The following is a 15,597-nucleotide window of genomic DNA, read 5'->3' on the forward strand; positions in this document are numbered from 1 at the left end:
GGGAGAGAGAGAGATGGAAGAGGGAGAGAGAGAGAGATGGAAGAGGGAGAGAGAGAGAGAGAGATATGGAAGAGGGAGAGAGAGCGATATGGAAGAGGGGGAGAGAGAGATATGGAAGAGGGGGAGAGAGAGAGATGGAAGAGGGGGAGAGAGAGAGATGGAAGAGGGGAGAGAGAGAGAGATGGAAGAGGGAGAGAGAGAGAGATGGAAGAGGGAGAGAGAGAGAGATGGAAGAGGGAGAGAGAGAGAGAGATGGGGAGAGAGAGAGATGGAAGAGGGAGGGAGAGAGAGAGATGGAAGAGGGAGAGAGAGAGAGAGATGGAAGAGGGAGAGAGAGAGAGAGAGATATGGAAGAGGGAGAGAGAGAGATATGGAAGAGGGGGAGAGAGAGAGATGGAAGAGGGAGAGAGAGAGAGATGGAAGAGGGAGAGAGAGAGAGAGAGATGGAAGAGGGAGAGAGAGAGAGATGGAAGAGGGAGAGAGAGAGAGAGATGGAAGAGGGAGAGAGAGAGAGGGAAGAGGGAGAGAGAGAGAGAGATGGAAGAGGGAGAGAGAGAGATGGAGAGAGGAGAGAGAGAGGGAGAGAGAGAGAGAGATGGAAGAGGGGAGAGAGAGAGAGATGGAAGAGGGAGAGAGAGAGAGAGATGGAAGAGGGAGAGAGAGAGAGAGATGGAAGAGGGAGAGAGAGAGAGAGATGGAAGAGGGGAGAGAGAGAGATGGAAGAGGGGGAGAGAGATAGATGGAAGAGGGGGAGAGAGATAGATGGAAGAGGGGGAGAGAGATAGATGGAAGAGGGGAGAGAGAGAGATATGGAAGAGGGGGAGAGAGAGATATGGAAGAGGGGGAGAGAGAGATATGGAAGAGGGGGAGAGAGAGATATGGAAGAGGGGGGGAGAGAGAGATATGGAAGAGGGGAGAGAGAGATATGGAAGAGGGGAGAGAGATATGGAAGAGGGGGGAGAGAGAGAGAGATATGGAAGAGGGGGAGAGAGAGAGATATGGAAGAGGGGAGAGAGAGAGAGATATGGAAGAGGGGGAGAGAGAGAGATATGGAAGAGGGGGGAGAGAGAGAGATATGGAAGAGGGGGAGAGAGAGAGAGATATGGAAGAGGGGGAGAGAGAGAGATATGGAAGAGGGGAGAGAGAGAGAGATATGGAAGAGGGGAGAGAGAGAGAGATATGGAAGAGGGGGAGAGAGAGAGAGATATGGAAGAGGGGAGAGAGAGAGAGATATGGAAGAGGGGGAGAGAGAGAGAGATATGGAAGAGGGGGAGAGAGAGAGAGATATGGAAGAGGGGGAGAGAGAGAGAGATATGGAAGAGGGGGAGAGAGAGAGAGATATGGAAGAGGGGGAGAGAGAGAGAGATATGGAAGAGGGGGAGAGAGAGAGAGATATGGAAGAGGGGGAGAGAGAGAGAGATGGAAGAGGGGAGAGAGAGAGAGATGGAAGGGAGAGAGAGAGAGAGATGGAAGAGGGGAGAGAGAGAGAGATGGAAGAGGGAGAGAGAGAGAGAGAGAGATGGAAGAGGGGAGAGAGAGAGATGGAAGAGGGAGAGAGAGAGAGATGGAAGAGGGAGAGAGAGAGAGATGGAAGAGTGAGAGAGAGAGAGATGGAAGAGGGAGAGAGAGAGAGATGGGAGAGAGAGAGAGAGATGGGAGAGAGAGATGGGAGAGAGAGATGGGAGAGAGAGAGATGGAAGAGGGAGAGAGAGAGAGATGGAAGAGGGAGAGAGAGAGAGATGGAAGAGGGAGAGAGAGAGAGATGGAAGAGGGAGAGAGAGAGAGATGGGAGAGAGATGGAAGAGGGAGAGAGAGAGATGGGAGAGAGAGAGAGATGGAAGAGGGAGAGAGAGAGAGATGGAAGAGGGAGAGAGAGAGAGATGGAAGAGGGCGAGAGAGATGGAAGAGGGAGAGAGAGAGAGATGGAAGAGGGAGAGAGAGAGATGGAAGAGGCGAGAGAGAGGTGGAAGAGAGGCGAGAGAGAGGTGGAAGAGGGAGAGAGAGAGGTGGAAGAGGGAGAGAGAGAGATGGAAGAGGGAGAGAGAGAGATGGAAGAGGGAGAGAGAGAGATGGAAGAGGGAGAGAGAGAGATGGAAGAGGGAGAGAGAGAGATGGGAGAGGGAGAGAGAGAGATGGGAGAGGGAGAGAGAGAGATGGGAGAGGGAGAGAGAGAGAGATGGGAGAGGGAGAGAGAGAGATGGAGAGAGAGATGGGAGAGAGAGATGGGAGAGAGAGAGAGAGATGGAAGAGGGAGAGAGAGAGATGGAAGAGGGAGAGAGAGAGAGATGGAAGAGGGAGAGAGAGAGAGATGGAAGAGGGAGAGAGAGAGAGAGATGGGAGAGAGATGGAAGAGGGAGAGAGAGAGAGATGGGAGAGAGAGAGAGATGGAAGAGGGAGAGAGAGAGAGAGATGGAAGAGGGAGAGAGAGAGAGATGGAAGAGGGAGAGAGAGAGAGATGGAAGAGGGCGAGAGAGATGGAAGAGGGAGAGAGAGAGAGATGGAAGAGGGCGAGAGAGAGGTGGAAGAGGGAGAGAGAGAGGTGGAAGAGGGAGAGAGAGAGGTGGAAGAGGGAGAGAGAGAGGTGGAAGAGGGAGAGAGAGAGATGGAAGAGGGAGAGAGAGAGGTGGAAGAGGGAGAGAGAGAGATGGAAGAGGGAGAGAGAGAGATGGGAGAGGGAGAGAGAGAGATGGGAGAGGGAGAGAGAGAGATGGGAGAGGGAGAGAGAGAGATGGGAGAGGGAGAGAGAGAGATGGGAGAGGGAGAGAGAGAGATGGGAGAGGGAGAGAGAGAGATGGGAGAGGGAGAGAGAGAGATGGGAGAGGGAGAGAGAGAGATGGGAGGGAGAGAGAGAGATGGGAGGGAGAGAGAGAGATGGGAGAGAGAGAGAGAGAGATGGAAGAGGGAGAGAGAGAGATGGAAGAGGGAGAGAGAGAGAGATGGGAGAGAGAGAGAGATGGAAGAGGGAGAGAGATGGAAGAGGGAGAGAGAGAGAGCGATACGGAAGAGGGAGAGAGAGAGAGCGATACGGAAGAGGGAGAGAGAGAGAGCGATACGGAAGAGGGAGAGAGAGCGATACGGAAGAGGGGGAGAGAGAGATACGGAAGAGGGGGAGAGAGAGAGACGGAAGAGGGGGAGAGAGAGAGAGATGGAGAGAGATGGAAGAGGGGGGAGAGAGAGATGGGAGAGGGAGGGAGAGAGAGAGATGGAAGAGGGAGAGAGAGAGAGATGGAAGAGGGAGAGAGAGAGAGATGGAAGAGGGAGAGAGAGAGAGATGGAAGAGGGAGAGAGAGAGAGATGGAAGAGGGAGAGAGAGAGATGGAAGAGGGAGAGAGAGAGAGATGGAAGAGGGAGAGAGAGAGAGATGGAAGAGGGAGAGAGAGAGAGATGGAAGAGGGAGAGAGAGAGAGATGGAAGAGGGAGAGAGAGAGAGATGGAAGAGGAGAGAGAGAGAGAGATGGAAGAGGGAGAGAGAGAGAGATGGAAGAGGGAGAGAGAGAGAGATGGAAGAGGGAGAGAGAGAGAGATGGAAGAGGGAGAGAGAGAGAGATGGAAGAGGGAGAGAGAGAGAGATGGAAGAGGGAGAGAGAGAGAGATGGAAGAGGGAGAGAGAGAGAGATGGAAGAGGGAGAGAGAGAGAGATGGAAGAGGGAGAGAGAGAGAGATGGAAGAGGGAGAGAGAGAGAGATGGAAGAGGGAGAGAGAGAGAGATGGAAGAGGGAGAGGGAGAGAGAGAGAGATGGAAGAGGGAGAGGGAGAGAGAGAGAGATGGAAGAGGGAGAGGGAGAGAGAGAGAGATGGAAGAGGGGAGAGAGAGAGATGGAAGAGGAGAGAGAGAGAGAGATGGAAGAGGGAGAGAGAGATGGAAGAGGGAGAGAGAGATGGGAGAGGGAGAGAGAGATGGAAGAGAGAGAGCGATCGGAAGAGGGAGAGAGAGAGAGACGGAAGAGGGGAGAGAGAGAGAGATGGAGAGAGATGGAAGAGGGGGGGAGAGAGAGAGAGAGATGGAAGAGGGGGAGAGAGAGAGAGATGGAAGAGGGGGAGAGAGAGAGATGGAAGAGGGGGGAGAGAGAGATGGAAGAGGGAGAGAGATGGAAGAGGGAGAGAGAGAGAGATGGGAGAGAGAGATGGAAGAGGATGGAAGAGGGAGGAAGAGAGAGATGGAAGAGGGAGGGAGGAAGAGAGAGATGGAAGAGGGAGGGAGAGAGAGAGAGATGGAAGAGGGAGGGAGGGAGAGAGAGAGAGAGATGGAAGAGGGGGGAGAGAGAGAGAGATGGAAGAGGATGAGAGAGAGAGAGATGGAAGAGGGGGAGAGAGAGAGAGATGGAAGAGGGGAGAGAGAGAGAGATGGAAGAGGGGAGAGAGAGAGATGGAAGAGGGGGAGAGAGAGAGATGGAAGAGGGGGAGAGAGAGAGATGGAAGAGGGGGAGAGAGAGAGATGGAAGAGGGGAGAGAGAGAGATGAGAGAGAGAGATGGAAGAGGGGGAGAGAGAGAGAGATGGAAGAGGGAGGGAGAGATGGAAGAGGGAGGGAGAGAGAGATGGAAGAGGGAGGGAGAGAGAGATGGAAGAGGGAGAGAGAGAGAGATGGAAGAGGGAGGAGAGAGAGATGGAAGAGGGAGGGAGAGAGAGATGGAAGAGGGAGGGGGAGAGAGATGGAAGAGGGAGGGGGAGAGATAGGGAAGAGGGGAGGGGGAGAGATAGGGAAGAGGGGGAGGGGGAGAGATAGGGAAGAGGGGAGGGGGAGAGATAGGGAAGAGGGGGAGGGAGAGAGATAGGGAAGAGGGGGAGGAGAGAGAGATGGAAGAGAGAGAGAGATATGGAAGAGGGGGAGGGGAGAGAGAGAGATGGAAGAGAGAGAGAGAGCGATACGGAAGAGGGGGAGAGAGAGAGAGAGAGATGGAAGAGGGGGGAGAGAGAGAGAGAGATGGAAGAGGGGGGGGAGAGAGAGAGAGAGATGGAAGAGGGGGAGAGAGAGAGATGGAAGAGAGAGATGGAAGAGGGAGAGAGAGAGAGATGGGAGAGAGAGGAAGAGAGAGATGGAAGAGGGAGGGAGAGAGAGAGAGATGGAACAGAGGGGGGAGAGAGAGAGAGAGATGGAAGAGGGAGGAAGAGAGAGATGGAAGAGGGAGGGAGGGAGAGAGAGATGGAAGAGGGAGGGAGAGAGAGAGAGATGGAAGAGGGGGGGAGAGAGAGAGATGGAAGAGGGGAGGGAGAGAGAGAGAGATGGAAGAGGGGGAGAGAGAGAGATGGAAGAGGGGGAGAGAGAGAGATGAGAGAGAGAGATGAGAGAGAGATGGAAGAGGGAGGGAGAGAGAGATGGAAGAGGGAGAGAGAGAGATGGAAGAGGGAGGGAGAGAGAGATGGAAGAGGGAGGGAGAGAGAGATGGAAGAGGGAGGGGGAGAGAGATGGAAGAGGGGAGGGGAGAGAGATGGAAGAGGGAGGGGGAGAGAGATGGAAGAGGGAGGGGGAGAGAGATGGAAGAGGGAGGGGGAGAGAGATGGAAGAGGGGGAGGGGGAGAGATGGGGGAGGGGGAGAGATAGGGAAGAGGGGGAGGGGGAGAGATAGGGAAGAGGGGGAGGGAGAGAGATAGGGAAGAGGGGGAGAGAGAGAGAGCGAACCATACAACCCCATCTGTTGTGACAGTGTCTGGGGTCAAAGCATCACATATACAGTTGGAGTGGGAAGTTTACATACACCTTAGCCAAATGCATTTAAACTCAATTTTTAACAATTCCTGACATTTAATCCTAGTAAAAATTCCCTGTCTTAGGTCAGTTAGGATCACCACTTTATTTTAAGAATGTGAAATGTCAGAATAATAGTAGAGAAGGATTTATTTCAGCTTTTATATCTTTCATCACATTCCCAGTGGGTCAGAAGTTTACATACACTCAATTAGTATTTGGTAGCATTGCGTTTAAATTGTTTAACTTGGGTCAAACGTTTCGGGTAGCCTTCCACAAGCTTCCCACAATAAGTTGGGTGAATTGTGGCCCATTCCTCCTGACAGAGCTGGTGTAACTGAGTCAGGTTTGTAGGGCTCCTTGCTCGCATACACTTTTTCAGTTCTGCCCACAAATGTTCTATAGGATTGAGGTCAGGGCTTTGTGATGGCCACTCCAATACCTTGACTATGTTGTCCTTAAGCCATTTTGCCACAACTTTGGAAGTATGCTTGTGGTCATTGTCCATTTGGAAGACCCATTTGTGACCAAGCTTTAACTTCCTGACTGATGTCTTGAGATGTTGCTTCAATATATCCACATAATTTTCCATCCTCATGATGCCATCTATTTTGTGAAGTGCACCAGTCCCTCCTGCAGCAAAGCACCCCCACAACATGATGCTGCCACCCCCGTGCTTCACGGTTGGGATGGTGTTCTTCGGCTTGCAAGCCTCCCCCTTTTTCCTCCAAACATAACGATGGTTATTATGGCCAAACAGTTCTATTTTTGTTTCATTAGACCAGAGGACATTTCTCCAACAAGTACGATCTTTGTCCCCATGTGCAGTTGCAAACCGTAGTCTGGCTTTTTTATGGCGGTTTTGGAGCAGTGGCTTCTTCCTTGCCGAGCGGCCTTTCAGGTTATGTCAATATAGGACTCGTTCTACTGTGGATATTGATACTTTTGTACCTGTTTCCTCCAGCATCTTCACAAGGTCCTTTGCTGTTGTTCTGGGATTGATTTGCACTTCTTGCACCAAAGTATGTTCATCTCTAGGAGACAGAACGCGTCTCCTTCCTGAGCGGTATGACGGCTGCGTGGTCCCATGGTGTTTATACTTGCGTACTATTGTTTGTACAGATGAACGTGGTTCCTTCAGGCGTTTGGAAATTGCTCCCAAGGATGAACCAGACTTGTGGAGGTCTACAATTTTTTTTTCTGAGGTCTTGGCTGATTTCTTTAGATTTTCCCATAATGTCAAGCAAAGAGGCACTGAGTTTGAAGGTAGGCCTTGAAATACATCCACAGGTACACCTCCAATTGACTCAAATTATGTCAATTAGCCTATCAGAAACTTCTAAAGCCATGACATCATTTTATGGAATATTCCAAGCTGTTTAAAGGCACAGTCAACTTAGTGTATGTAAACTTCTGACCCACTGGAATTGTGATACAGTGAGTTATAAGTGAAATAATCTGTCTGTAAACAATTGTTGGAAAAATGACTTGTGTCATGCACAAAGTAGATGTCCTAACCGACTTGCCAAAACTATAGTTTGTTAACAAGAAATTTGTGGAGTGGTTGAGAAACGAGTTTTAATGACTCCAACCTAAGTGTATGTAAACTTCCCACTTCAACTGTAGGTATTGTTCTTACAATGTGGATCTAGCTTTTTATCTGCTGGCGATAAGCTAATATCAGGTAAAATTGGGACGTAGTGTTTTTACAGGTCAACAATAGGTTGTGATGTGAATATATATGTACAGTGTGAGATGTCAGGGCTGTGTACAATAAGCAACATCAGCCAACACCTCTCTCCTGCACAAGGACATGGAGGGGCTACGTCCAAGCTGACATCTCTATAGGTCGGTTTGAAACCTGACCCGCCCACCTATCATCAACCTGCCAATCAGAGCTCAGCTGACTTGTCACCTACCTGTCACATGACCCATTTCTGTCTAAAATTATCTTCAAGATTCATACGACACCCAACCCCGTGTGTGTCTCTCTCTCTCTCTCTCTCTCTGTCTTTCTCTCTGTCTGTCTGTCTGTCTGTCTGTCTGTCTGTCTGTCTGTCTGTCTGTCTGTCTGTCTGTCTGTCTGTCTGTCTGTCTGTCTGTCTGTCTGTCTGTCTGTCTGTCTGTCTCTCCGTTTCCCTCTCTCTCTCAGGGGATTGGTGCTGACCAGGTGGATGGAGTCCGCACTGCTCTGGACAACAAGACGTCTCTTCTCAACACCCCCCTGCTCTCCTCTTCTCCCCGGGGGTCCCGTGACCCCTTTACAGACTCCCCCTTTAAACACAGCGTCAAAGATATTTCATTGGACGAATCAGACCAGCAAACAGATGGTACACACACACATTCATAAACACACCCATTCATAAACACACACATTCATAAACACACACATTCATAAACACACACAAAATGTCTTAGTGTCATATATGATTGATAAGTTGTCAGTCAGTATCTCAACCCCCATTGGCTGTTGCCCGTGACAGACAGCACCATTGACCAATCAGAGCTGGTGTCTGAGCTGCTGAAGGAGCTGTCCAATCACAATGAGCGTGTGGAGGAGAGGAAGGCGGCGCTTTGTGATCTCTTGAAGCTGATTCGAGAAAACACCCTGCAGGTTTGCTGGGACGAACACTTCAAAACCATCCTCCTGTTACTACTGGAGACGCTGGGGGACAGAGAGGTACACACACACACACACACACACACACACACCGTTATGTACACATGTTCATTAATGTACTTACACACACTGACAACTTCCTCAGCTGTTGTCCTCTCTCTCCGCTGCTCCTGTGCAGCATGTGATCAGGGCGTTGGCGCTGCGTGTTCTGAGGGAGATTCTGAGCCGCCAGCCCTGGAGGTTTAAGAACTACGCTGAACTCACCATCATGAAGGCCCTGGAGGCCCACAGGGACCCACACAAAGAGGTACACACACACACACACTGTAAAATACACACACACACACACTGTAAAATACACACACACACACACTGTAAAATACACACACACACACACTGTAAAATACACACACACACACACTGTAAAATACACACACACACACACTCCTTAAAATATACACACACACACTGTAAAATACACACACACACACACTCCTTAAAATATATACACACACTCCTTAAAATATATACACACACACACATTGTAAAATACACACACACACACACTCCTTAAAATATATACACACACACTGTAAAATACACACACACACACACTCCTTAAAATATACACACACACACTGTAAAATACACACACACACACACTCCTTAAAATATATACACACACACTCCTTAAAATATATACACACACACTCCTTAAAATATATACACACACACTCCTTAAAATATATACACACACACTCCTTAAAATATATACACACACTCCTTAAAATATAAATACACACTCCTTAAAATATAAATACACACACTCCTTAAAATATATACACACACACACTCCTTAAAATATATACACACACACACTCCTTAAAATATATACACACACACTTCTTAAAATATATACACACACTCCTTAAAATATAAATACACACACTCCTTAAAATATATACACACACACACACTCCTTAAAATATATACACACACACTTCTTAAAATATATACACACTCCTTAAAATATATACACACACACACTCCTTAATATATATACACACACACACTCCTTAAAATATATACACACACACACTCCTTAATATATATACACACTCCTTAAAATATATACACACACACACTCCTTAATATATATACATACTCCTTAAAATATATATACACACACACTTCTTAAAATATAAATACACACACTCCTTAAAATATATACACACACACACTCCTTAAAATATATACACACACTCCTTAAAATATATACACACACACACTCCTTAATATATATACACACTCCTTAAAATATATACACACACACACTCCTTAATATATATACACACTCCTTAAAATATATACACACACACACTCCTTAATATATATACACACTCCTTAAAATATAAATACACACACTCCTTAAAATATATACACACACACACTCCTTAATATATACACACTCCTTAAAATATATACACACACACACTCCTTAATATATATACACACTCCTTAAAATATAAATACACACACTCCTTCAAATATATACACACACACACTCCTTAATATATACACACTCCTTAAAATATATACACACACACACTCCTTAATATATATACACACTCCTTAAAATATAAATACACACACTCCTTAAAATATATACACACTCCTTAAAATATATACACACACACACTCCTTAATATATATACACACTCCTTAAAATATATACACACACACACTCCTTAATATATATACACACTCCTTAAAATATATACACACACACACTCCTTAAAATATATACACACACACACACTCCTTAAAATATATACACACACACACTCCTTAATATATATACACACTCCTTAAAATATATACACACACACACTCCTTAATATATATACATACTCCTTAAAATATATATACACACACACTTCTTAAAATATAAATACACACACTCCTTAAAATATATACACACTCCTTAAAATATAAATACACACACTCCTTAAAATATATACACACACACACTCCTTAAAATATATACACACACACACTCCTTAAAATATATACACACACACACTCCTTAATATATATACACACTCCTTAAAATATATACACACACACACTCCTTAATATATATACACACTCCTTAAAATATATACACACACACACTCCTTAATATATATACACACTCCTTAAAATATAAATACACACTCCTTAAAATATATACACACACACACTCCTTAATATATACACACTCCTTAAAATATATACACACACACACTCCTTAATATATATACACACTCCTTAAAATATAAATACACACACTCCTTAAAATATATACACACTCCTTAAAATATATACACACACACACTCCTTAATATATATACACACTCCTTAAAATATATACACACACACACTCCTTAATATATATACACACTCCTTAAAATATATACACACACACACACTCCTTAAAATATATACACACACACACACTCCTTAAAATATATACACACACACTACATATAATATAATCTCCTGCACATGCAAACACTTACACTGGACTCTCTCTCTCACACACACACACACACACACACACACACACACACACACACACATTGACTCTGTTCCTGTGTGTGTAGGTGGCATTATAACTGGTGCTATAACCCTGTTCCTGTGTGTGTGTATGAGGCATTATAACTGGTGCTATAACCCTGTTCCTGTGTGTGTAGGAGGCATTATAACTGGTGCTATAACCCTGTTCCTGTGTGAGTAGGAGGCATTATAACTGGTGCTATAACCCTGTTCCTGTGTGTGTGTAGGAGGCATTATAACTGGTGCTATAACCCTGTTCCTGTGTGTGTAGGAGGCATTATAACTGGTGCTATAACCCTGTTCCTGTGTGTGTGTAGGAGGCATTATAACTGGTGCTATAACCCTGTTCCTGTGTGTGTGTAGGAGGCATTATAACTGGTGCTATAACCCTGTTCCTGTGTGTGTAGGAGGCATTATAACTGGTGCTATAACCCTGTTCCTGTGTGAGTAGGTGGCATTATAACTGGTGCTCTAACCCTGTTCCTGTGTGTGTGTAGGAGGCATTATAACTGGTGCTATAACCCTGTTCCTGTGTGAGTAGGTGGCATTATAACTGGTGCTATAACCCTGTTCCTGTGTGTGTGTATGAGGCATTATAACTGGTGCTATAACCCTGTTCCTGTGTGAGTAGGTGGCATTATAACTGGTGCTCTAACCCTGTTCCTGTGTGTGTGTATGAGGCATTATAACTGGTGCTATAACCCTGTTCCTGTGTGAGTAGGTGGCATTATAACTGGTGCTATAACCCTGTTCCTGTGTGTGTGTAGGAGGCATTATAACTGGTGCTATAACCCTGTTCCTGTGTGAGTAGGTGGCATTATAACTGGTGCTATAACCCTGTTCCTGTGTGAGTAGGTGGCGCGAGCGGCAGAGGAGACGGCGGCCATGTTGGCGTCGTCCATCAGTCCAGACCAGTGTGTGAAGGTGTTGTCTCCCATCATCCAGTCAGCTGACTACCCCATCAACCTGGCTGCCATTAAGATGCAGACCAGAGTCATAGAGAGGGTCCCCCACCACGGGCTAGTCACCATGCTGCCTGAGATAGTCCCCGGACTCATACAGGTAACACACACACTCGTACAGGTCATCACACACACAAAGATTACACACATCCTCATGTTATTCAGAGTTATGACCCACTATGTCATGTTATGCAGGGTTATGACAACTCGGAGAGCAGTGTGAGGAAGGCCTGTGTATTCTGTCTGGTGGCCCTCTATGCGGTCATAGGGGAGGAGCTAAAACCTCACCTCAACCAACTGTCTGGCAGCAAGGTGAGGGACCACGCCCACTTTCTACTAACCACACCTATTATACCTCTCTACCAATACATCCACACTACTAGATTCTCAAATCAATCTATAGCCTCACATTTTACCCTGAACCAAAATAAACGCAACATGCAACAATTTCAGCAGTTACAGTTCATATAAAGGAAATCAGTCAATTTAAATAAATAAATGAGGTCCTAATCTATGGATTTAACATGACTGGGAATACAGATATGCATCTGTTGGTCACAGATACCTAAAAAAAAAAAGTTTTAAGTAGAGGCCATCACATAGAGATGATCAGGCTGTTGATTGTGGCCTGATGTGGAATGTTGTCCCACTCCTCTTCAATGGCTGTGTGAATTTGCTTGATATTGGTGAGAACTGGGACACTGTCGTACACGTCGATCCAGAGCATCCCAAACATGCTCAATGGGTGACATGTCTGGTGAGTATGCAGGCCATGGAAGAACGTGGAAGTTTTCAGCTTCCAGGAATTGTGTACAGATCCTTGCGACATGGGGCCATGCATTATCATGCTGAAATATGGGGTGATGGCGGCAGGTGAATGGTGGGACAATGGGCCTCAGGATCTCGTCACAGTATCTGTACATTCAAATTGCCATCGATAAAATGCAATTGGGTTTGTTGTTGTTTATGCCTGTCCATACCATAACCCCACCGCCACCATGGGTCACTCTGTTCACAACATTGACATCAGCAAACCACAGGAGTGGCATATCAAGAAGCTGATTAAACAGCACGGTCATTACACAGGTGCACCTTGTGCTGGGGACACTAAAAGGCCACTAACGTGCAGTTTTGTCACAACACAACGCCACAGATATCAAGTTGAGGGAGGGTGCAATTGGCATGCCGACTACAGGAATGTCCACCAGAGCTGTTTCCAGAGAATTTAATGTTAATTTCTCTACCATAAGCCGCCTCCAACCTGTGGCACTCTGTTCACAACATTTATGTCAGCAAACCACTTGCCCACAAGACGCCATACGTCTTCCATCTGCCCAGTACAGCGGAAACCGGGATTCATCCGTGAAGAGCACACTTCTCCAGCCTGCCAGTGGCCATCGACGGTGAGCATTTTCCCACTGTAGTCGGTTACGACGACCGAACTGCAGTCAGGTCAAGACCCTGGTGAGGACGATATGAGTATGCAGGTGAGCTTCCCTGAGACGGTTTCTGACAGTTTCATCAGCTGTCCCGGAGTCTGGTCTCGGATGATGCCGCAGGTGAAGAAACCGGATGCGGAGGTCCTGGGCCGGCGTAGTTATACGTGGTCTGCGGTTGTGAGGCCGGTTGGACGTACTGCCAAATTCTCAAAAACTGTCACAGGTGGCTTATGGTAGAAATGAACATTAAATTCTCAGGTAGACATTCATGCAGTCAGCATTGCAATTGGACACTCCTTCAACTTGATATCTGTGGCGTTGTGTGACACAACTGCACATCAGTGGCCTTTTATTGTCCCCAGCACAAGGTGCACCTGTGTAATGATCATGCTGTTTAGTCCGCTTCTTGATATGCCACTCCTGTCAGGTGGATGGATAATCTTGGCAAAGGAGAAATGCTCACTGACAGAGATGTAAACACAATTGTGCGCACAATTTGACAGAAAAAATCTTTTTGTGTGTATGGAACATTTCTGGGCTCTTTTTATTTCAGTTTATGAAACGTGGGACCAACACTTTACATGTTGTGTTTATATTTTAGTTCAGTGTAGATTACTGGATCAGGAGGATTCATGAAGAACTGCTTCACTTCTACAACCCTGTAACTCCCCCCCCCCCCCTCTCTCTCTCTCTCTCTCTCTCTCTCTCTCTCTCTCTCTCTCTCTCTCTCTCCAGTTGAAGTTGTTGAATCTGTACATCAAGCGTGCCCAGTCTGGCTCCAGTGGTGGTGAGCCCCCACCAGACAGCCTATAGAACAGACAGATGGACAGCGCCCCCACAGGACAACCATGGAACTGCACTCTCCCTCCAGAGACTTAACACACACTCTTACATGGATGGATAAACACATACTCACACGCTTACATGAACACACACACGCTTACTGACATGCTTACATGAACATGCTAATATGAAGGCCCAGACTGACACACTCACACACACACACTGTCCTGGACACAACCTCCCATTGCCTTTTTGTTGCCTACTACAATGCACTCTGGGATACGGTGCAGAAGAGAGGATTGTTGTAGTTCCCTTCCCAAACATTGAAGATTCACCCTGTTCTCTGAGACTCACCCCCTGATCTCTACACACCTAACCACACCCTCTGATGATGCACTAGCCACACACCCCCAGCCAGGATGGATGGCTAGAGAGGAAGGGACGAGGCTAGGTATGTGCATTCTGCAGACCGGTGTGTTTATGTCTGCGACGGAGGAGGGGGTGTATTTCTGAGGTCAGTCAGTCCATCTGTCATAGTGGTCGAGCAGTTAGGTCATGAGCAGTTAGGTCATAACTGTTCATAACAACTACATAGGCAATGAGTGTAAGTTATGGGAGACGGAATGTGCTTAGCTCTACATGACAGTGATTTTTAACTCTTTATCCAGAGCCTATTTACTGTCACAGTGGAAGGGAGAGGGTGAAATTAGTTAACCATGTCCACCCCTTTCAGAGAAGTCCATAGTACCTTCCACTGCTTTCCTGCCATGTCTTGGATGAGTACATTTCAGACAAAGAGGGGGGAGACATGGCTTCTTCTTATTATCATCACCTAATGGATATGCCTCCACACATGATAACATGGATTAATATCCAGTAAGGACGTCATTCAGGAGAGTCCTTGAAGGAGGTGCGCGCTCTGCATCCTGATCAGTTTTGTTTTCTGTTGCGTGTGCCATAGTCTCTCTACTTTGGTTTCTCTCTGGGGAGACGTTTTGGACAAATGTACTATTTAGTGATCTGAGAAACTGTCCCCTCTTCTTCCTCTTCTTGTAACAGTCTGGCTGTCACTGGGTTGTTTTCCTCTGTGCATTTACAAAGCTGTGCTTACAATAAAATGAAGAAAAAAGAAAAATAACTTGTACAGACCATAATAAACACAGGTTTCTGTCTCAGTCAGTGGGAGGGGCACCTGTTCTGCCACACACAGGGTCTACAATTAACCAAAGTTGCGCCCCTTGTGCACTGACTGGAATAAACTGGTATTTATGGACCAGAGCACAGTACGGAAGATACTGTGCTCTTCATACAGTGTGTGAATGTGTCTGAACATGGAAGCTGGAGAATATATACAGTTGAAGTGGGAAGTTTACATACACTTAGGTTAGAGTCATTAAAACTCGTTTCTCAACCACTCCACAAATTTCTTGTTAACAAACTATAGTTTTGGCAAGTCTGTTAGGACATCGACTTTGTGTATGACACAAGTAATTTTTCCAACAATTGTTTA

At 46.4% G+C, this 15,597-nt stretch overlaps 1 protein-coding gene across 44 annotated transcripts in view; it reads left to right on the forward strand.

Moving 5' to 3' along the window:
- LOC106592465 (CLIP-associating protein 2) overlaps positions 1-15,222 on the forward strand; it is a 132,009-nt gene extending 116,787 nt beyond the window's left edge. For all 44 annotated transcript variants that reach the window (XM_045694965.1, XM_045694968.1, XM_045694964.1 and 41 more), the window contains 6 exons: positions 7,838-8,015; positions 8,169-8,365; positions 8,484-8,612; positions 11,759-11,965; positions 12,061-12,177; positions 14,040-15,222. In XM_045694965.1, the coding sequence (XP_045550921.1) occupies positions 7,838-8,015; positions 8,169-8,365; positions 8,484-8,612; positions 11,759-11,965; positions 12,061-12,177; positions 14,040-14,117 (906 nt within the window). In that variant the 3' untranslated portion in view covers positions 14,118-15,222. The remainder of the gene's footprint in view (positions 1-7,837; positions 8,016-8,168; positions 8,366-8,483; positions 8,613-11,758; positions 11,966-12,060; positions 12,178-14,039) is intronic.
- Positions 15,223-15,597: the final 375 nt, after the last annotated feature.

Source organism: Salmo salar, chromosome ssa14 (assembly GCF_905237065.1).
Source record: "Salmo salar chromosome ssa14, Ssal_v3.1, whole genome shotgun sequence".
NCBI classification, from domain to species: Eukaryota; Metazoa; Chordata; class Actinopteri; order Salmoniformes; family Salmonidae; genus Salmo; species Salmo salar.